We start from the raw sequence: 22945 nt of genomic DNA on the forward strand, positions 1-22945 counted from the left end.
TTCAAATGCATTGCGAATATGTGTCTTCAAGTCCTGTAGGTTCCTAACCTTCGTTCGTTACACCAGGTCCTTTACAAAAACCCCACAAGAGATTGTGGCGGCCATCTCGTCCAGTCCACCTACCCAGAAATATTTTACCAGGTTCTCGGGTTCAATTTGGCGTCAAAATTGTGTCATCTGGAGGCTAAAAAAAAAAGAGTTGTCAGTTGCTGAAAACCATTTGTTAATATCTCGTATATTTTTAAGGTTATTTAAGTCTTAAATTGTAAGGATAATTTACGGACATCCCGTATCTTCGGATGAACATGAACACACCAATACAATCAAAACTTTCTCGTAGAGATGGGAATGAGTCACGTTCTACATTAAACACGCAATGACAGTGAGTGCCCCATAAATTCCAGGTTTTCCTTCTTCCTCGTTTTCGCAACCACAGTTCAAAACTAGTCCTGTTTGCAATTGACGAAACGAAAATAACATGTGACTGTGTTTCGATCTGTCTTTACTCGTTCTCCAACCGTGCACGGAGTGGGAGTGACATGGCAACAGTGTCTCCCCAACTGCCCTTGACCTTCCCCATACTGTCCTGGCATTCTCTGGTCTGGAGGATACCCTGAGGCACCAAAGAGTCACGAAAAATACTGCTTCACTAGAGTAATGTCAGGTTTACGTCTTTTGTACGTATAGCTCTGCTCAAGCCGAGCTGCTTTACGCCCAATAACTTGATAATTTTTCTGTCTAGTCCTCTGTATTTACGAGTACTCAAGTCTTAAGCGCGAGGAGCAATACTGCTTCGAGAAAGAGACTGATCAACACTACACGTGCTCTCCCAGATTGTTCGTTCTTGTATTTAGTGCTGGTTCTGGAAATAGGTGGTGTCAGAGACTAGGTCAGTGTGAGAAAGAGATAAGAATAAATCCAGTTGTGATTGGAAGGCACGAAGAAAACGCTGAAGCGGATATAATCACAGACGACGAACATTGGCAACGCCATTAATTTATCAGTCACAAAGCGAGTAGTGTCAAAGTGAAGTACGTACGTCTGTCTGGTTGTGCATTGGCCTGTTAGCCGTACAGAGCGCTGGGATCAGCACCTCCCGTGAGATGAGTGTCTCCAGCGCCTCTAAATATAGCGCCCTATTACGCCAAGTCTGGCCACCGTCGCCAAAGTGGAAGATTGCGGGCCAGCCATTGTGTGGAAGAGGCGCGCTGGCGAATGCAGAGCTCGCGCGCGGTCTTCTTTGTGGCCGCCGGAAGCAACGACAATGCGATCGCCAATGTAAATGGCCACGTGCCGCCACCACACTGCCACGGGGCGGCCCTCTCGTGACCTCGACTCTGAAACGAAGCATGCTCGAGCCATGCGACAGTGAACCCTGCTCGAGCCACTTTCTCATCTCTCCAATTCATTCCTTGTTTCTTAACATCGGTTGCCGTCCCCGCTTTTTATGAACATACACTGTACAGAGTACGACTACGGAAATTCTGTCGAAATGAAGAGCGTTAACGAGCACTTGCAGGGGATGGACAAAAACATGGGAAAACCATCCCAATACGGAGTAGGAAAACCTTTGGCATTCAAAACACTTCCAATCATTTTGGAATGGATCAAAACAGTTCCTGTGCAGTTTCAAAGGAACGCGTCGTTGCATCCACTTGCTCACATAACCAGCCCCGTACGATGTGATCTGTGTGAACAGGGGTTGTGTCACCTTGAAACACAGCACTGCCATGGGGAACAAACATTGTACCATGGGATGGACCTGATCAGCCGAGCTGGCCGGTGTGGCCGTGCGGTTCTAGGCGCTTCAGTCTGGAACCGCGTGACCGCTACGGTCGCAGGTTCAAATCCTGCCTCGGGCATGGATGTGTGTGATGTCCTTAGGTTAATTAGGTTTAAGTAGTTCTAAGTTCTAGGGGACTGATGACTACAGATGTTAAGTCCCATAGTACTCAGAGCCATTTGAACCATTTTTTTGATCAGCCGAAATGGCCACACAATGCTTGGCGTTAATGGGTCCTTGCAGAGTACGCATGGGACCAGCGGACTACCACAATATGGCTTCCTAAATCATCGCTGAACCCCCACCTTCTTTCACTCTTGCGACGTAAACTCGGACAGAAGTTAGAAACAGTGAGCAACAAGACTCATCTCACGAAATGACTTTCTTCCATTGGTCCATAGTCCAGATTTTATGGCTTCGCCACCATGTTTTTTTGTTACGGGATTTACATCACTGATGTGTGCTTTTGAAATGTCGCCTTTCCCTGTAAATTCCCTGCTTATGAAACTCCCTTCCTGTTGTATTGGTGCTGCCAGGGTATAATTCTGCAATGACTTTTGTAGCTGTTGCCCTCTTATGTTCCGTCACAATCTTCTTCAATGACAGTCTATTACATCACTCAACACACACTTCCTCGTCTGTGTTGTGACTTAGCGGATGACGTTTTTCCACTTTCCTTATATGCGGAATAAATCTTCGAAATGGTGCCTCTTGAAACACCGAACATCTCGGTTTCCTTCGTTACGGAAGCACCCATCATACGAGCACGAGCAATTTATTCATGTTCTAATTCACTTAGCTCTGTTCTAATACAATCGCATCTACGTAGAACACTGGTCTGACCCCGAGTGACACTTGCAACGTATTCAGAACACTGCATACTTACCGTTCGCGGTAACGTATTCAGAACACTGCATACTTACCGTTCGCGGTAAAATACAACAATGTCACCTGGAAAATAGCCTCCGTTAGTCAAGAAATAACGTATTGGAATGGTTGACGTGAATGTCTTAAAGCTGAACCTTTATATTACTTTTCGGCATTGTTGCTATTCATATTTGAGCATTTATCGTATCTCTTAACAAGAGATTGCAGCTAGCCTGCCACAACGTCTTGCTGTTATTTGTCGGATGCAAACCGTTGGGATTTGGGAGCCATGCTACTTTGTCATGAGCTTCTGCAGGTGGATGTCTCCTGGAGCCAGTTGGACGACGAGGCGGATGTTCAGACACGTCCCATTTGAATGACACTACAATTCCGGTGTTCGCCGAGCTGTTTTTGACCATCAGTCAACTTTTAATATCGATATGAGCATTTTTGTTTCAACTCTTAAAACAAACACCATCATTAACTTACAACACCTTCGTTCAGTACACTCCATTCGTAAAGAACAGAACATCCGTGACACATGTCAACAATTACTACCGGTTTTACTGGCTGCTGCGGAAGATGGGCGAGCAAACTGACGTAAATGTCAACAGTTTGGACATTTTTTGTCACTAGAATCAGTTTTACCGAAAGGATTCGACATTTGGCGGGTGTTCAGTCGTAATGGCCACTGTAGACGAATTATTAGCAATGTGTGTTTTTGGCTTCCACGACTCTAAGAACACTGACTCGCCCTCGTACATAGTTTGTAAACCGCTGAAGTCGTCTCTAGTATCCCGTTACACACCCTTTCCCTGGAATGACGCAGACTTCGATTTTTACGGTGACGGCGATAGGATTGGCGTCGCTATCTGGCAGCTGATACCGCTAAGGCCGTAATCACGGGCTGTCAATCAGGACGCCAAATCGAAGCAATCTCCAACTAATTTGCCTACATTTTACCCATGAGACATCGTGTTTCGTGTCTTGTAGCGATACAGTTTCAACCACTGATTAATAACACAAAACAATCCGTGGTAGATTTTTGTGAAGTGGAAGGTAAATGCCACGAGCGCCTCCAAAAGTGATTTCGCTTGTTAGATGCATAATATATCAGAGTTTACGAAGGATTTTTGTGATGATCTACAACATTATTTCTTATAAGGCTGATGTGGTTGAATAAGTTCTGTATCACATAATTAATTCGTAACAACAACTAAAAAACAGGCTGTGTGCTTTCTATTTTTTCACTAAACTGAACATTATTTGAATTTAATACCAAGTAATATCATATAATACGAGTTCCTAGCTGCATTAGATTTATACCGCGTGATTACTCAATTTAACTGTATCTTCAGTTTTATTGGTAACAACATTTTCTTTTTTTATGAGTGACAAAAGTAGACTACTAACAGAAATCGAAATAAGACTTTCATAAAACTGTCCCGTAAAAAAAAAAATTATCTAGAATTATTTAAAAACTTCAACAGAGTTTTTTGTAGCAGCAAAGTGAACAAGCGCAAGTTCGATAAAAGTTTTAGCAGTGCCAGTTTACGCGTACTTCCAGAGTTACGTAAGACTATCTAGAGAACCACGTAATTACGAATTGTACATGAAGGACTACCCACCCTCTGCCTGTAGGATCTCTTTACCTCCTCTACCAACTGATTACGTAGACGCCGTTAGCATACCTGCGCTTCAACAAAAGGGCAGTAAAAGAATTTTTTAAACAACATACAGCGCATTGATCGATGCTTAAATCCTGAAATGATAGGGAGTAGGGTATGTTACAGGACGATCAGATCCACATATTGAGCTTATATTGAGCCAGGGTAAGTCAAAGGAGAAATTGGCTAGATGGCTTCTGAAGTATGATCCATGATAGCAGTGTAACAATAATGGCTGCAGCTACAGGACGGCCATATGCTTGCCATGTCTATATCCGACCAGATTTATCCACAAGGAAATAGAAAAACAGATATTTGACGATAAAAGGTCCAGCTACCACTTTCATTAAGCAGTTAAAAATTGTTAACAACTAACCCAAAATTACGCTCCACGCTGTGCGAGTCAACGCACCCGAGAGCGACGGCGCCAGCATGACGTAGCTGGTAGCAATCAGAGCAGCGGGAGCTAAAAATAAAAAAGCGATCGCGACCTCGCTGTCACCCTCCCCCCCACCAGGCAGGTGACAAGGGAGCGCAGCTCGCGATCAGCAATTGGCCGTCCTTGGTGGGTACTTGAGCCACTTGAAGCCGTCGCGGGGGATGTTGACCATTACCGCAATGGGCCACATCCACGCGATCCCTGCCTGACGCCGTGGTCAGCCTTCGGGACTCGTTTGCAGCTTCGTGGGAAGAGCCGCGCCGCATTGCGCAAGTCTATCAACGCACTCATCTCGTCAAAGCGTCCCGTAACATACGCTGTCATAACAGCTGGATAAGTGCCGTGTATCCGAGAAGTTCTTGTACCACTAGGTCAAACCAGTATATTCTGCCAGTTGCTTATAGAGTGAAAGTACTCACAGAGGCCCAATTTTGGCGAAACTTGGTAGATATTTTAATGCGTTAATGCGTATCCGACTTACGCTGGGAAAACATTAGTCCCAATTACAATGTTTCTACTGACCCGGAAAGAAAAGGTCAAACAAGTGAGAAAGGCATGATGTTGATTTTATTATTAACCGGCGCTTGCATAGTTAGCTCAATACGAGCACCAAAGACGTTTACTAGATGTACAGCGCCAGATTTGCACCTGGTGGCTAAAATTGGAACTAAGTTTTTTCCTGCGTAAATCGGTCTCACATTAACACACAAGCACATCTACCAAGTTCGACTCCCACACGATAATTACAGCTCACTCTGGACCTCCGTGAGGAGTTGCACTTCAATCATAACTACCCAGCATAATGAAGTAATGAAAACCATGCACTATATCCAGTGATTCTGTATGTACACTACCATGCTTTCCACAGAGATCCATGTTCTTTTCGACGTCTTGTGGATGATGTTATCAGTTTCGATTCGAAAGGTTTCCACAACACTTTTGCTCAGTTCTTCACAAGTCTTGCCAACGGTGAGCCACATGGCACTTGATTATTCTCCATAATGAGTCTGCCGGCGTGGTGAGGTCAAGGCTTCATGGTGGTCGTTTCACTGGCGATGGAGATGCAGCTGAACTACGCCAGATCCAGTAGTCTGGAAATTGTTCATCAAGAAGCTCACGCAACTAAATAGCAAAGTGTGCTGGATCTCCATCCCGCTGTAGACACACATCATTATTGATTCCCATGTCTTCGAGCTGAAGTAATAAACTACGTTGGCGACTTGTCTAAATACAAATTTCTGTTCAAGTGTCCTTAAAAAAAAAAAAATGGTCCGAACAGGCATTGTGTTGACATGGGGCGTTTTGTTTTCCGACTCTTGCACATAATAGGGATTTTCCTTAGATCAGAAAACCACACCCCTCCCAAGCAAACAGTGATACATCCCAAATTCATCAGAAAATAACACTCTTGAGCGAGACTCGACATTTCGAAATTTGCAACCAAAGTTCGCCTCTCACTGCCTTCCATTTTTAAATTTTTATCTAACGCAATCGTGCCTTGCTGGCCGCGATACTTGAAGTTCTGCTGCTCTTTTGTGAGTGAATTTCATAGGAAACTACTCTATAGATTGAGCGAAGGCGGCAAGTCAGGAGAGTGACTTCTAGAACACCCTGTAGATTGTAACAGGAGTTAACAGCGACATGGGAAAAGAAACTTCACTTTTCATCAGTAATTTTTGAGAACATTTATCGTGGAGAAACAGCGGACTGCAGTAACACAGATACACCAAAATCGCCGGAATTTGACAAGAACAAACCCGCTTTCGTAGCCAAGCCATGCGCTGCCTCGAATCATGGTGTTGGAACAAATGTTCATTTCCGCTACTTAGTCAGCAAGTTGAGGAGAGTTGGTATCTTGTACAGTTCCTGATCATCAGACTGCCCATTAAAATCCCGATGTTATTTTCACATACACCAAAAAGCTGTACTTACCGGGACATAACACTCATACTGTCTGAAGGCAGAAAGCCACTATACGTGGCAAGGTTTCCGATTTGGAGGCTAAACTTGCCTCGGGGTCTGCCAGACAATAATGTGATACGACAGGAATATTCATAGCTTTTTAAATGTCGTAATAAGTACTAAAACAGACAAATTCTGTTCACTAAACTCGAAAGAGAATTTCCTGAACATTCATTCCAAGAGTTGTTGTACAGAGGCAGAAATGAACATATCTTTCCTGTATCTGTGACTAAGCTTTCTGCTCGCAAAAGCTCTTACAAGGCTCGAAAGACTACTACAGTCATACAAACCTCTACTGATGTTATGTATACACAAGGATATATGCACACGCTACTTGTTTAGTTCCCTCAAAACCTCCTCGAAGCTAAACACTGTGGGTAAAGTTCAGCTGTAATGCTTACCAAGTCAGTGCGAATAATGATGGCAACAAAGTGAAAACTAGCAAAATGGCTGGTTCAAATGGCTCTGAGCACTATGGGACTTAACAGCTGTGGTCATCAGTCCCCTAGAACTTAGAACTACTTAAATCTAACTAACCTAAGGACATCACACACATCCATGCCCGAGGCAGGATTCGAACCTGCGACCGTAGCAGCCGCGCGGTTCCGGACTGAGCGCCTAGAACCGCTAGACCACCGCGGCCGGCGAAAACTAGCAAACACTGTCATAAATACTTGGCAGTGGCTCTTTACTGAGAAGCTGTTTTATTTTTTGTCGGGCTTAATATCTCGTCGACAGCAACATCGCTGCAGATGGATCACTGGCTGAAGTGAAGAATCACATGCGGAAATCACTAAAACATTAAGTTATCAAGTTGCTGTATTTATTCCGATCCTTTCGAGCATGAGTCAATTGGCTTAACCAAGTGTTTCAAGTATAGCAATATACTGGCACATTTAGATCCAACCGAGAGATATTAAAGAGAAGTCTACAGTATAGATAAATAACTGCTCTGAATTATCCAATGCCTCATTAAAAAAAATTGTTGGCCAGTCTGCAGACGTTTACCGTAACCTAGAGCGATCCATTGTCTAACGAATGTCTTTTCTAGTGCTCGAACGCCCAGATTAGGAAATTGTGATAAGTAAATGGTTTGCGCCTTGAACCCTTCCAACTTAAACAACACCGCTCTCGTGTCGTCCAGCTGTCTTACCAAACGCGGTAGTGGGCAAGGGAGATTGCAAAATTCAGAATGCCGCTGCAGACTTGCTTACACCTTGTTCTGGCAACGTAGCAGGTGTGGGTTGGCAAACAATGCAGGGTCAGGTTTGCCGACCGAACGTGACGCCATAATGGTTCTTAGTTAACCGAGCACTAAGCGCTCCTAGGAATGACGCTAATGTTTTAATGCAAGAAGTTTTTAAAAAAACCTGGCACGGTCTTTCTGTCTCCCTTTGCACGAGGGGCTGGCGAAACTGGCTCCCGCCAACAATGCAGCCACAGAGGAAGCGCAAAAACTGATTTTTTTTTTTAAAAAAAAGAGTGCTTTAAGAATTAAGTTACGGTTGAGAGACGCTGATCGAAAACTGAAATGGCTTTGAGGATATTTACGACAATGTCAGTAACAGCATCATCTTGTGGATGCAGTAAGTATTCGTTAAAGCAGACTGTCAGATTTAGCTACATTGTCGATTGAATATGAGTATGCGACTCAACTCCTAAGCTTAAGTCAGTGACTTAATCGGTGAGTTTGCTTCGCTTGAAGCAAGGAAACGCAAAATAAAATTATAAACACACACACACACACACACACACACACACACACACACACACACATACATAGTTCCTGGAAAGTGATATTTTCTCAATAGCTAATTTCAGCACCGCTCTTTTATAACTAAACAATATTGATAATTTATGAGGAGCAAATAAAATTTGTTCTTTATTATACGTCTTACTAAAACGGATGTACATTAGCAGCCATAAACAGTAAGATTTTTTTGAGGAAGTTTATACAATTTGTTATTTCTTTACTGCAAAGATACATGTAATTTGGTGTGTGCAATATTTTTATCTACATACTTAATTTAAGTAATATTTTTCAGTAATGCTTCATTTCTAATTAACCTGCTTACAAAATTACTAAATTTGCAAAATCTGAGCAGAATATTGTTCCCGCGCCTAAGTTACGGTCTATGGACAATGTGTTGGGCTGAAGCTCGGAACATTTGTCCGTACCGTCTCGAATACAAGGATGAAATATTTTGGATGGATAAAATAATTCTTTTTATCTTCTGAACTATCGCTGACGAACTTTTTGACAATTTGCTAGAGGAGACTGAAAAGAACACAAGTTGCCCGTCGTGTCATGGCGGCAAGACAGGGCAGATTTCGCAACAGGCAGTGGGAGACCCGAAAACCGTTATTGTTAGAACACGCTTCGTCTAATGGAGAAACGTAACGCCGTTCTTGCCAAGACATCAGCGCAAGTCCCCAAACTTGGCTACACTTCACGCAAAGTTAGGAAATCACCAGCGTGACGGAATGGCGCATCTGGACATGTTCTGGAATCAGTGCCACGTCACATTTACCACACAGTTTGAGCTAACTCGCAATTCATTTAACAGCTTAGTACTGATGGCACATTGATGGAATGAGGACCCAACCCAAACGGCAGCTTGGGGTGCCAAGTAGATGAGAGGCGTTTAAGTCCAAGATTTGTACACAGGCAATATCAGAATTAGCAGGAAAGCTCAGAAGAAGTGACAACGGATGCAAATGTAATTGCTAACACGAACGTCGATCTCATACAGAGTTGGAAAAAAATTAATTAGTCCCACGAGAATGAAGAAGTATTTTACCTACGAGTCTAACAATGAGCCTGTTGATGAACGGGAAGCAGAAAGTTCCTTCACGATAATTTTTTCTGCATTGTCGTCCATGAAATAGATTTTAGGTAGATTTTAAGTTATTTACACTTATAGCAAGAGCTTCTGCTTTCTGTACGTTATTTATGATCTGCAGACGAGGGATGGTGAGAAACTAAAAGTCGTATTTACGGCTCTTGAGACTGCATTAAACGATGGTGATGAATGTGGCACCAGTGGGAAGGAACTGAAAGATGATGTTTTGATCTTTGCGCCCAATATTCCTGCTGGAAGTGCTCCACATGCCTCGTCAGACCTACCTTATTTTCCGTAAAGCAATTTGACATTTTTCTCACGACTTTTTTAACCTTACAAAACCTCTTGACTTTATCTGTAGCCAGTAGTGAGAGGAGATTTTTAAAACTCTAGTTAACAAAGACATGCCTTAGGTCAAGAACGTTTATATATGATTGTGTAGAATGTCAACTGTAGCCATTGAAAATGGTACTTAGAAGTCAATAGATTCATATTCTGTTTTGAGAGATTTTGTTAAGTTAAAGGCTAGCAAAAAATTCAGTATAGTGCGACTGTCACGACGAGCACTGCCTCGGTGCCAGGGAGTGCACGTGATGACAACATATTGTGGAGCAGTGAGCCATTCACACAGGCAGAACGCTTCTTGGAATAAAGTGAGCTGGTTAACACTATATGGGTGGCCGACTTCAACAGTTGCTGGCAGAGAGGTACTTTGCCTCTGCTAACTCTTGGAAACTTGGCAGGGTCCGACTGCTTGGCATGTCAACAGGGCTCCTGAGGCAACTGTTAGCAACTGAGGATGAACTTAAGAAGACTACATTTTCCTTCTAGTCAGGTGCTGAAGGAAACTTCCATGCTTGTAACTGTACAAATCCAAATTCAGCCTTTGAAGATCCAGATTATTGGTGCTAGATACTGTATCTCAAGTCCTTGGTGGCTAAGTACTGTATCTCATGATACTGCTAGATACTGTATCTCAAGTACTTTGGGTGCTGGTGTGCCTACTTCAATAAATTCCAAACTTCCATTATTTTTGTGTAAATTGGCAGATGAATCTAATCACTGAATGATATGTCACTTGTGCTGAAAAACGTTCTTGATTCATCTCTGTCAAGATCTCCACAAAAACACAATGTAACTTGAATTTATTACATATGATAGTGGGAACTAGATCCTTGAAAGGTATTGTCAATACTAAAATACTGCATAAGCTATGACTGAGCGGTAATTTAGGTGTTAGTAAAAATTTATGATTGTGCAATCAGAACCTTCATAGCATATACACTGTTATGCAAGTTACAGGAAAGATAGGCATTTATCATACATGAATTAGCACCATGTGGTCTGGCACAAGCGTATAACTGCTATTTCACTTTTCATTTAAAGGAATAATTAGTGTCCACCTCAGAAGCAATTAACATGTCTGACTATCATGTAGAGGACCTAGTTTTGATTTTTGGTTTTACAAGGGATTTTTTTTTTTTTTTAATCGAAGGACTGGAATGGACTGGATGCAATCATGAGGGTGAGAATCCACTTAAATAGGAAATAATAATATCTCTAAAGGACAGAATGCTGACAATAGTTGAGAGACTAGTATACTGATCCCATACTTCTCCATACTGCATCCATTGAAGTTGTTGGCAGAGAGTGATGGTGGTGAGTCTCTATTGTGTTGCTTTCAGGATTCAATGATGAGGTCAGTCAGTTAGTAGACTGCCAGAAGTATGTTGCAGCCACATAGTTTTGCCTAGTTATGCAATGGAGGAAATCTGAGTGGAGTCGTAGTCAAAGTTAGTCTCATACTGATCAGCAAGCATTGAAGACATCGTGGGAATCTCAATTCATTGTCCTGATTAAGCTCCTTCTTGAGATGGTTTATCATTACATTCCTCAGATTGTACATGATATCAAGTGCACATCTGTGTGAAACTGATACTTTGAAGCATGCTTGTGCAATTTAATGAGGTGTTTGTATTGTTACTGATGACCATAGTATGGAACAAAAGCATGGTGAAACTCACTACTAGCACTTGTCCATCCCTCTCAAATAGTACAAGGAGGGCTACCAACCATCCCTATACAAGGGATGGATCTTAATTTACAGTGTTACATGTCCTCATTCTATTAGACACTGTGGAAAGGTTTGATTTTCAACATGGAACATTGTTGCAAAATGTGATGATCAGGCACTACCACTTTTCCCTTGCAGTCCAAATTCTGCAATAGGAACTTTCTTTCACCTTCCGGAATGGGTTGAACTATCTCCAACTGAGTACCACCAAGTTATCATTGGTTGACAACTTCAGCTAAAGAGGCATCGTATTTCAAGAGTAGTTCTTCTGCACCATGAGGCTATTTGTCAATTTTTGGACTGTTTATGAGATGCAGATGCGAATGAAGGCAACAAACAGAGAATGGCCACTCACCCAATAAGAGGATGAGTTAAAAGGAGTTTCATCAGAGATTCACCGGAAACGTGTCTCCTGATCAGTGTACTAGGACTTATCATCAGTCGAGCACTCGCAGTACGTTCACTGTTTCCTCCAAAAGCAAATATGTGGCCATTGTCTGAGAAGTTTGGCAATAAGGTATCAATTAAGTAAGTTACCTGAGACATACAATGCAGTAGGTGGCATTAATTGCTATCAACGTAATTTTTGTCAATACATGCAGCACTGTCTAATCATATCCAATTTCTCTCTTTACAGGCAGGCAACCTGCGACCTATAATCACTGAATATGATTCCAAGAAGAGAGGCTGTCGAACAGAACTCGCAGACCTTGTTCTTAACAAGTAAGTAATGTGCTAAAATGAAGTAAACTTAAAGAAACAGTCTTCATGTTTCAGAGTATAAAAAAAATGTAGTGTCTTTGATCAAAAGCAAAGATGTAAGACAATATTACCAGAGGATCTGGTAAAATACAGACAGTGTAAATACATCTCAAACTAACTGGTAGTGGTTGATCTATTAGTTTAGCTGACTCATAGAGAATTTAAAACAAATTTACTAAAGCATTAAAGGAAAAATGTGGTTTCAAGTCAAATAGAGTCACCTGAAGAGGGAGATGCTAGATACAGCATTGATAAGCTAGAATTTAAAAAAAGCAATCAGTGATATTTCAGTCACTCTAACTGAAACACACACTATAAAAAAATGGAAACACGGACACTAGTTACATACAGGCAACACATGGCAGGAGAACTGAAAACAAAATTAATTATTTTACTGACAAAATATAACATATGTACTGAATTCCACTTTGTGTCATACATGTGTCTGACCATACATGTAATTTACACATCTATCTTTATAAGCAATCAGTGTCTGCCACAATATGTTCTGAACTTGTTTTCATCAAGAACTCACGCTCTATTAAATGACTGATTTTTTTCTCTCCTTTTAATAAAGGTGTCTGATGTAATTCATCAAACTTCAACTAACTTGATGTGGCAGAAATTCATGTATTATCTGTTTCTAACTTCATTAAGATCTTGGAAACTGGCTAAAAACAGATATCCATTACCCAAAGCATTAGAAATGAATTCTAATCAGTAAGATTTTAATTCAGATAGTTGAGAATCCTAATTAGGTACATTTATGATTACAAGCTTCACATATTTAATGTAGGAATTGGTTGGTATCACAATCTCTCGTAGTGTGATCTGTGTTTCCACTGGCACCAACCGTACAAGATCCATCCTAGCTATTGTACACTAACACTACTTTACATATTATTTGTTACAGCAATGTCACACAACTTGCTTGTACAATTTTAACTGTTTGTCCTTCAGTAATCCAGATAACACTCTCATAAGTGGGTGTCTCAATCCAAGATTGCAATTCACTGTATGGCTTACATTATACACAAAAGTGTCATCAGAGACATGGTTGTATTTATTTATAACAATGAGGAAATACTAAATTTGTGTTATCTGTTTTAAAGTCCCCTTGAGAGTGCTAACTATCCGCTTTTTTTCACAGATATAAATGTGATAAAAATGATGTTCCCATCACTGTTGCTGCTGGATCAACTACTCCACTTGTTGAAAAGCCTGCCAATGATGAGGAGCTCGGTTATAACCCCTTTGAACATCGTGACCACCCACATCCCACCACGTAAGTGTTGCTGTGCAGTTTTCTTTATTTCTTGACAGACTGATAATATTATCAAAACTAACATTATGTGTGTAATGAAGATTCTTCTAAGGCTTCTTATGAATAGTGATTATCATGAGCTCTCTGCTTCATCATCCACCGCACGTGCATATTTTATCTCATGATATCTCTAGCAAGCATTGTTTAACTGTTTCTATTATTTTAGTTATGGACTCTGCTGACATGTCTTATAGGGTTGACATAATTTTTTTTGCAGTAGACCTGCATCTATAAATTTTGAAATAATATTAACATGAAAGAAATGTACATAAACCTCAGGCTTTCATTTAATAGTGATTTCCTTTACCCTCAGCCCTCTTTATGAGATTAAACTGAAAGAATATGTCACTGCAGAAATATGAACATAATAATTTTGTTTCTCTCGGTCAGTTCTGACATTATTATTGACTGCAGCAACAGGACATAATTCACATACTTATAATATGCTTTAAAAGTCAAAGTAATATGCATATCTGAGTACTCTGAGGAAACTATTTGTAACAAGAGTTCACATTTTATTGTAGTTTTGTTCCATGTTTTTCACATCTACTGGCTTAGTAGGTCTCCACAAGTTAGGAACATAATTTACATTCAATTTTATTAACAGTTAATATTTTTCACTTATTTCTGTTGTAGACCACTGATAGATTCTGTGATTTTTAACTTTTTCAGTGACTGTGAGACACTAATACATTTGCTAAAGGGAAGTCTTGGATCAGGAATCTTGGCAATGCCTCTAGCATTCTACAATTCTGGTCTCCTGTTTGGCCTTATTGCAATTTTCATTGTTGGTTTTGTCTGCACATACTGTGTACACATACTGGTGAGTATTTCATGTGATTACTTGCACAAGTATTCATTTATATGTAAACAATCAATAACGATTTTTCTAATATTAAGATTGTAAATTAGATATATACATTTGTAGCATATTTTGATGACAAACTCAGTCTCAGTGACATAAGTAGAGCTAGTTATATCTCCCTAAGGGAAGAATTACTTTGATAAACATGTTGTTATAAGGCAAAAAGCAATTTCCTGTCTTTATTACCTTCAGTTTACATAAATTTTTGAACAGGCTATGAAATGGTTGAGCAGTTCATTAGAACTGAGTGGATACTTCTGTACACTCTATTTTCTGCAGCAAGTATAACAAAAACCTCTTTTTCAGGTGAAATGCGCACATATCCTATGTCGTAGATCCAAAGTTCCTACACTCGGCTTTTCTGAAGTAGCTGAAGCAGCATTTTTGACAGGACCACCAGTTTTGCAGAAGTTTTCGGGAATTGCAGCGTGAGTGCACATATTTATCATAAAAAATTAAATAACTTTTTTGTCAGAAAAATGCAATATTAAAAAAAATACTATATTCAATGGATACTGAAATACGTAAAACAGACATGCTACATTCACAAATTTTTTGAAGTGTTGTTCTGTATTTTCACATTTTAATTACACAGTTATTGACAACCAAATTAAAAAGATTATTTGCATTGAAGTATAGTTTACAACAATACTGTAACACAAGGTATCTATTTCCTGAAAATGTATGAAATTGTTTCTCTTGCAGGGGCTGCATAAACACATTCCTGGTGATTGATTTAATAGGATGCTGCTGTGTCTACATTGTTTTTGTTGCAAAAAATATTAAACAGGTAAGAAATTAATTAAATTTAGCAAATTTTATATAACAGGCTGGCATTGTGTAACTGTTATGTGTGTCTGTTGACCACGTTACTTACGTGTAAAATCTGAGGCCTAAAAATTTCTTAAGTGATCTCAGTGCCAGATATGGCCAATTTATCTCTGTTAAACAGTAAAGCAAGTGCTTCCATCTTCTCCTGGCTATCTGTATTTCCATTTTCATGTTTTATTCAGTCATGCTTCTTTCTCCACCCCCACCCCTCATTCTGGATGTTCCTTTTTATCTCCCTCCCCCACCTATTTCCCAACATTCATTGCTACCAGTATCCAGAGTTTTCAGTTTACGTCTACCTCCTTATAATTTGTCTTTGTTGTTTCACTTTCCATGAAATTATATAAAATCTCTTTTACTATTTATGGTAACTACTGCTGTCACCACTATTTATTTTATACACTTAAAAGTGTTACATGAAAAATCTTAATGCTTTTTTTAATAAAACAAATGTTATTAAAATTCTAGATCATGTTTACATACTTATTTCTTAATATAGTCATGCTTGTAATAAATATGTTTCTCCCAATGACAGACCTGTTCATTGATACCTTTGTTGTGAAACATTTAACTTCATTGACAGAGGTACAGCCTTACCCTGGCTTGCACCTCTTCATCAGGTCAGATTGAAGTCCTAAACGTGCCCTTTCTTTAAGTTTTGGAAACAGACAAAAATCGGATGAGGCCAAGTCTGGACTGTATGGAGGACAATTGATGAGAGTGAACCTGAGGCATCAGACTGTTATGGATGTCACAGTGCTTGTGTGTGGCCTGGCATTGTCATGCTGTGCTCCATGTATGAATGAACTACTTGAATTCAAAACTCGATTACAACATGCTGTTTTTCTTGCATTGACATGCTTACATTACACACCACCTTGTTACACGCCACCATTCAGAGCTCTCTAGTGACAGAAGACTGCAGAAAATATATATATAAGGAGAATGTTAATAATGTTTGTTTTATCTAAAAAGCTTTAAGATTTTTCACATAAGAATTTGGAAGTATTACTCTTCAACATACCCTCATAATTATTTCTAAGTGGTGCAAGACTTGTTATAACATGTGCTGTAATTAACTTAATGTAAACTATGTAAAGTACATGGCTGGATGAAAGGATAAATAAATTAATACATGAATAAAAATAAATAGATATATGTTTTGTGTGAGGTGTACAGAATAAATGGAACTGATGCAGTATCATTTGATTGTTAATAGCTGAACAGTGACTAAGCAAATCTGCAACAGTTACATGAAGGGCAGAAATAATTAAATAGGCATTGTTGACCTTTTTTTAAACAGATGATATGTAGAAGGCATAATGATAAACATGGTAATTTTGCTGCCTCTACAGAATTCCGTATGATTCTTGCTTGCGTGTACTCAATTATTCCAGTTTCAAAGTGAAAATACAGAAACATTGTGATATGAGGAAACATTTTGTTTACCTTTTTGTGTAATTCATTGTGACTTATATCACCTATAGTAATTTACTGTGTACACTTGATTTACATCTTCAGGCTAATCCTGACATATTTAAAAGATAACTCTGAATCAAAAATTTATTAGGCTTCCTACTAACATTTTGTCCAAATTTAGTTTGGTTGGTAATTTACCACTACAGTTTTCATGAACCATGATCAGATTAATATCTTTAGAATGCAATAAATAAATCCTCTCAAGCCACAAAATACATTTTTTAAATGTGTTTCACAGGTGATGTCATTCAGATTAAGTACAATGGAGTTTCACATCAATCACTGAATCCAACAATTTATTGCTTGTTATGTATCAAAAATGCTTGTTATGCTGATATTCTATTTGGATGATGTCATTGGTGTGACTGAATACTAGTTATATACATAAAATTTACTCTAAAGTTCTTGTAGGGTGTAAATACCTTAGGATTATATAACACCACTCACCAAAAAGCAGGAGCATTTAGTTCTTGATAGGCAAACACAAAAGAAGGAAAACTTGCTAGCTTTCAATGTTATCCTTTAATGAGCAAAATACACATACACACTCACTCACACGCACAAATATCCATGCCTATGCCCCTCCATGGTGCCGGGCATAGGGCATGTATCCATGTTTGTGAGTGTGTGTGTTTGTGTATTTTACTCTAGGCCATTAAAAGATAATTCTGAAAGCTAGCAAGTTTTCCTTCTTTTGTGTATGCCTATCAACAATTCAATGCTTCTGCTTTTTGGTGAGTGGTCTCCTTTAATACTAAAGTAGTTATATATGTAGCTGTTGTTATCTGAAGAAAAACTGAAGACACAGAGGGTATTCACAAAAATAATTAACTGTTTGAACTCTTTATTTTTGCCGGCCGTGGTGGCCGAGCAGTTCTAGGTGCTTCAGTCTGGAACCGCGCGACCGCTACAGTCGCAGGTTCGAATCCTGCCTCGGGCATGGATGTGTGTGATGTCCTTAGGTTAGTTAGGTTTAAGTAGTTCTAAGTTCTAGGGGACTGATGACCTCAGCTGTTAAGTCCCATAGTGCTCAGAGCCATTTTTTTTTGTTTATTTGTTGGTTGTAACTGCTTCTCTTTCTGTCATAGGTTGTTGATTTCTACTCAGAGACTGAGTGGCCTATTCAGTACTACATGCTGATAATGGCTCCTGTACTGATCCTAATCAACTGGGTTCGAAATCTGAAATACCTCTCTCCTTTCTCAATGCTGGCAAACATACTGATCAGTATTGGATTAGGAATTACCTTCTACTACATCTTCAGTGATCTGCCTTCCATCACCAACAGTGGCCTTCCTAATTTTTCATCATGGGGACAACTACCATTGTTTTTTGGAACTGCCATTTTTGCCTTGGAAGGAATAGGAGTGGTATGTGGAAACAATCGACAATTTATGTGTGGTTTTAATGTTAAATAAATGTTAACTCCTATATCAACTAATGAAAAATACTAACAGTTAAAAATGCAAATCTTCTGCATTAACCTCTTTTGTAGGATACATTCAATTTGATTTAAATATAGAGCAGTATTCAAATTAATGAGACAATTTAGGATTTTAAGCTCAATCAGGATATACATTATTTGCACAGCTGTTTTTATGATTCTGACAACTGAGTCATTGACTTTCACAGTAGCTTGGTTTTTGCACACCAGGCTTAGTGTTAATGTTTTAATGTTTGACTTACTCACCTTCATTCTGAATGATTCTCTAAAGTTCTCAACTAATATCTGATTTCAGACATTCATACACAAGTATAGAAAATAGTTTCTATCACTGTAGTAGTTGCAATATTTTTTGCTTATCTGTAATACTCAGCAAAGTAATGAGACAGCATTGATGGATGATCCATGAACCTATTCAAAATTCACGAACAGCTTCTGGTATTTTATATGACTTGTATATAAACCTCAGTGGACTAGGTTCTTAATGACTGTCGCAGTCTCTTCTCATAGTTCAAAGTACTTGTACTTTTATTCATTATATATATATATATATATATATATATATATATATATATATATATATATATATATATATATATATATATATATATGGTTATAAAAGAAGGAAACATTCCACGTAGGAAAAATATACCTAAAAACAAAGATGATGTGACTTACCAAATGAAAGTGGTGGCAGGTCGACAGACACACAAACGAACACAAACATACACACAAAATTCAAGCTTTCACAACAAACTGTTGCCTCATCAGGAAAGAGGGAAGGAGAGGGAAAGACGAAAGGATGTGGTTTTAAGGAGAGGGTAAGGAGTCATTCCAGTCCCGGGAGCGGAAAGACTTACCTTAGGGGGAAAAAGGGACAGGTATACACTTGCACACACAAACACATATCCATCCACACATATACAGACACAAGGTGCTTGAATTTTGTGTGTATGTTTGTGTTCGTTTGTGTGTCTGTCGACACACATATATATACACTCCTGGAAATTGAAATAAGAACACCGTGAATTCATTGTCCCAGGAAGGGGAAACTTTATTGACACATTCCTGGGGTCAGATACATCACATGATCACACTGACAGAACCACAGGCACGTAGACACAGGCAACAGAGCATGCACAATGTTGGCACTAGTACAGTGTATATCCACCTTTTGCAGCAATGCAGGCTGCTATTCTCCCATGGAGACGATCGTAGAGATGCTGGATGTAGTCCTGTGGAACGGCTTGCCATGCCATTTCCACCTGGCACCTCAGTTGGACCAGCGTTCGTGCTGGACGTGCAGACCGCGTGAGACGACGCTTCATCCAGTCCAAAACATGCTCAATGGGGGACAGATCCGGAGATCTTGCTGGCCAGGGTAGTTGACTTACACCTTCTAGAGCACGTTGGGTGGCACGGGATACATGTGGACGTGCATTGTCCTGTTGGAACAGCAAGTTCCCTTGCCGGTCTAGGAATGGTAGAACGATGGGTTCGATGACGGCTTGGATGTACCGTGCACTATTCAGTGTCCCCTCGACGATCACCAGTGGTGTACGGCCAGTGTAGGAGATCGCTCCCCACACCATGATGCCGGGTGTTGGCCCTGTGTGCCTCGGTCGTATGCAGTCCTGATTGTGGCGCTCACCTGCACGGCGCCAAACACGCATACGACCATCATTGGCACCAAGGCAGAAGCGACTCTCATCGCTGAAGACGACACGTCTCCATTCGTCCCTCCATTCACGCCTGTCGCGACACCACTGGAGGCGGGCTGCACGATGTTGGGGCGTGAGCGGAAGACGGCCTAACGGTGTGCGGGACCATCGCCCAGCTTCATGGAGACGGTTGCGAATGGTCCTCGCCGATACCCCAGGAGCAACAGTGTCCCTAATTTGCTGGGAAGTGGCGGTGCGGTCCCCTACGGCACTGCGTAGGATCCTACGGTCTTGGCGTGCATCCGTGTGTTGCTGCGGTCCGGTCCCAGGTCGACGGGCACGTGCACCTTCCGCCGACCACTGGCGACGACATCGATGTACTGTGGAGACCTCATGCCCCACGTGTTGAGCAATTCGGCGGTACGTCCACCCGGCCTCCCGCATGCCCACTATATGCCCTCGCTCAGAGTCCGTCAACTGCACAAACTGGTTGACACTGATGGCGGCGGTGCACAAATGCTGCGCAGCTAGCGCCATTCGACGGCCAACACCGCGGTTCCTGGTGTGTCCGCTGTGCCGTGCGTGTGATCATTGCTTGTACAGCCCTCTCGCAGTGTCCGGAGCAAGTATGGTGGGTCTGACACACCGGTGTCAATGTGTTCTTTTTTCCATTTCCAGGAGTATATATATATATATATATATATATATATATATATATATATATATATATATATATATGCAGCCATCTATATGGGACAAATGATGTACCGTACTTTTCTCTGTCACACATCTATCTCTACCCCTGTCCCCATGCCTCAGTTTTTTTGAGTCTACACTTACACTCATTTCTCTGCAGTTTCTATCTTCCTCTGTTCTACCTCCCTGTCTAAGTCACAATCCATGAAACCACTTCATCATGTGCCACACAACACTTCTGGTACCTGGACTCACTACTTCCACATCCCTATCATGTTTTTTCATTACTTCTCCCTCCCAACATGCAGCACCTGCACTTCCACTGCTCCCTGCCTACTTTCCCTTCCTCCCACTAGACCTGACACAACTCAATACCCCAGTTAAGCAGCAGAGTTGGGACAATGTAGCCTCATTTGTGTATGTTCACCGTATTAGTTATCTCTGAAGGAGAAAATTGTCAAAAAGCTTAGCAGCATTGTCCATAATATTTGTACTCTATTACTCATTATCTTAAGATCTCTTCTTAATTTTGTTTATTTAATTTGAATATCTTTTTGCAGGTAATGCCACTTGAAAACAGTATGAAGACACCGACACATTTTATTGGCTGCCCAGGTGTGCTCAATATTGGCATGGCAGTTGTAGTGTCCCTTTACACAGCTGTCGGCTTCTTTGGCTACCTTAAATATGGTGACAAGACTGAAGGCAGCATAACCCTGAACTTGCCAACAGAAGAAGTGTGAGTATTAATTCAGAGTCAGTATGGTCTTATATTAATGTTCTACATTATTTTTAATACCATCTAATGTCACAATGTCTATTATTTGTCCAAAGTGCTTAAATATTATCTAACACTAACTTTCTTAGCTTTAAAATGATATTAAATTTACAGCACTTCCTCAGGACACTTGCCAGCAACATATAGTGTAAACAATTATTACATATACAGCTGAGGAATCACCTTAAAATTCAAATAGTACACAGATATTAGTGGTCTGAGTACAAAAATAAATTTGTACTGAATACTAACACAAATCATTGTTGGATGTCACTGTATCACATTTTACAACAAGATACAATGAAGTGACAAAATGCCAATGGAACCAACTATGGAGGTCCATCTTTAGTGCGGTTTTGTTACAGTCTGGCCCAGTCAGTTAAGGTCATGATAGCGGTGGCAATTTTCTTCACATACTCACTGCAGTTCTACGTGCCCTTCGAGATCATCTGGAAGGCGACAAAACATCGTTTTGGTTCCCGCAAAACCATTGCTGAGTACGTACTGAGAACGATCCTCGTTATCTGCACAGGTATGTTTGTTACAGATTTAAATGGTTATGCAATATTAATTGCAAACACTGTAACATAATTTATGACAATGAAACATACTAATTTACATAAAATGTAACACAAGTTTATATTCACAAACATGTGGAATTTTACTGAGTAGCTCATTCTCACATTAAAAGTCTCCATTGCCAAATATTTACTCTATTCCTTTTTTCTAGTAATCTCATGTTCTGCCTTTTAGTTTCTGTTCTACTTGTGTCTCAAATTTTTCTGGCCTGGCTCTTTTCCTCTTGATATTACCACTTTTATGTATGTTTGGTCACTCAAAGGAGAAATATTACTGTTGAACTCACCACCACTGATGAAATTATTGAAGACGGATCACAGGCTTAACCCTATGGCTGCTGCAGATGAGATTGCTACATGCCAAGCTGAGAGCTGTGGTGTTAGCCCCTGATCACATCTGCCCACACTAAATCCTGTGTTACCCAAACAGCCTGCTTTGCACTGTGCTGAATATGTTTGTATGTCTCCTCCTGTTACTCTAGGATTTGCCACCACCAAGATGGACATAATTGAAGGTGTAAAAATTAGCTCCACCCCCATTAATAAGGAACATTTCCAAGGTCGGGTTGCTGTCTGCCTCAGTGGCATGGATAGCTCTACCATAGTTGCAGTCACGGAGAGAGAGGAAGGGGGTGGGGATGGGGTCGGGGGAATAATCAATCTCTGGAGATGAGGTACTGGCAGAAGTAAAGCTGTGAGTACCGGGTGTGAGTCGTGCCTCGGTAGCTCAGATGGTAGAGCACTTGCCCGCGAAAGGCAAAAGGTCCCGAGTTCGAGTCTCGGTCGGGCACACAGTTTTAATCTACCAGGAAGTTTCATATCAGGGCACACTCCGCTGCAGAGTGAAAATCTCATTCTGGAAACATCCCCTAGGCTGTGGCTAAGCCATGTC

The 22945-nt window shown here is 40.5% G+C and overlaps 1 protein-coding gene across 1 annotated transcript in view; it reads left to right on the forward strand.

The window, feature by feature from the left end:
* The window catches only part of LOC126187491 (proton-coupled amino acid transporter-like protein pathetic), a 113235-nt gene that overhangs the window by 84797 nt on the left and 5493 nt on the right, over nucleotides 1-22945 (forward strand). The window contains exons 3-10 of the mRNA XM_049928603.1: nucleotides 12273-12358; nucleotides 13548-13682; nucleotides 14394-14544; nucleotides 14893-15014; nucleotides 15292-15376; nucleotides 17985-18266; nucleotides 21258-21436; nucleotides 21841-22007. Of these exons, the coding sequence (XP_049784560.1) occupies nucleotides 12273-12358; nucleotides 13548-13682; nucleotides 14394-14544; nucleotides 14893-15014; nucleotides 15292-15376; nucleotides 17985-18266; nucleotides 21258-21436; nucleotides 21841-22007 (1207 nt within the window). The remainder of the gene's footprint in view (nucleotides 1-12272; nucleotides 12359-13547; nucleotides 13683-14393; nucleotides 14545-14892; nucleotides 15015-15291; nucleotides 15377-17984; nucleotides 18267-21257; nucleotides 21437-21840; nucleotides 22008-22945) is intronic.

The sequence above is a fragment of the Schistocerca cancellata genome, chromosome 5 (genome assembly GCF_023864275.1).
Source record: "Schistocerca cancellata isolate TAMUIC-IGC-003103 chromosome 5, iqSchCanc2.1, whole genome shotgun sequence".
Classification (NCBI taxonomy): domain Eukaryota; kingdom Metazoa; phylum Arthropoda; class Insecta; order Orthoptera; family Acrididae; genus Schistocerca; species Schistocerca cancellata.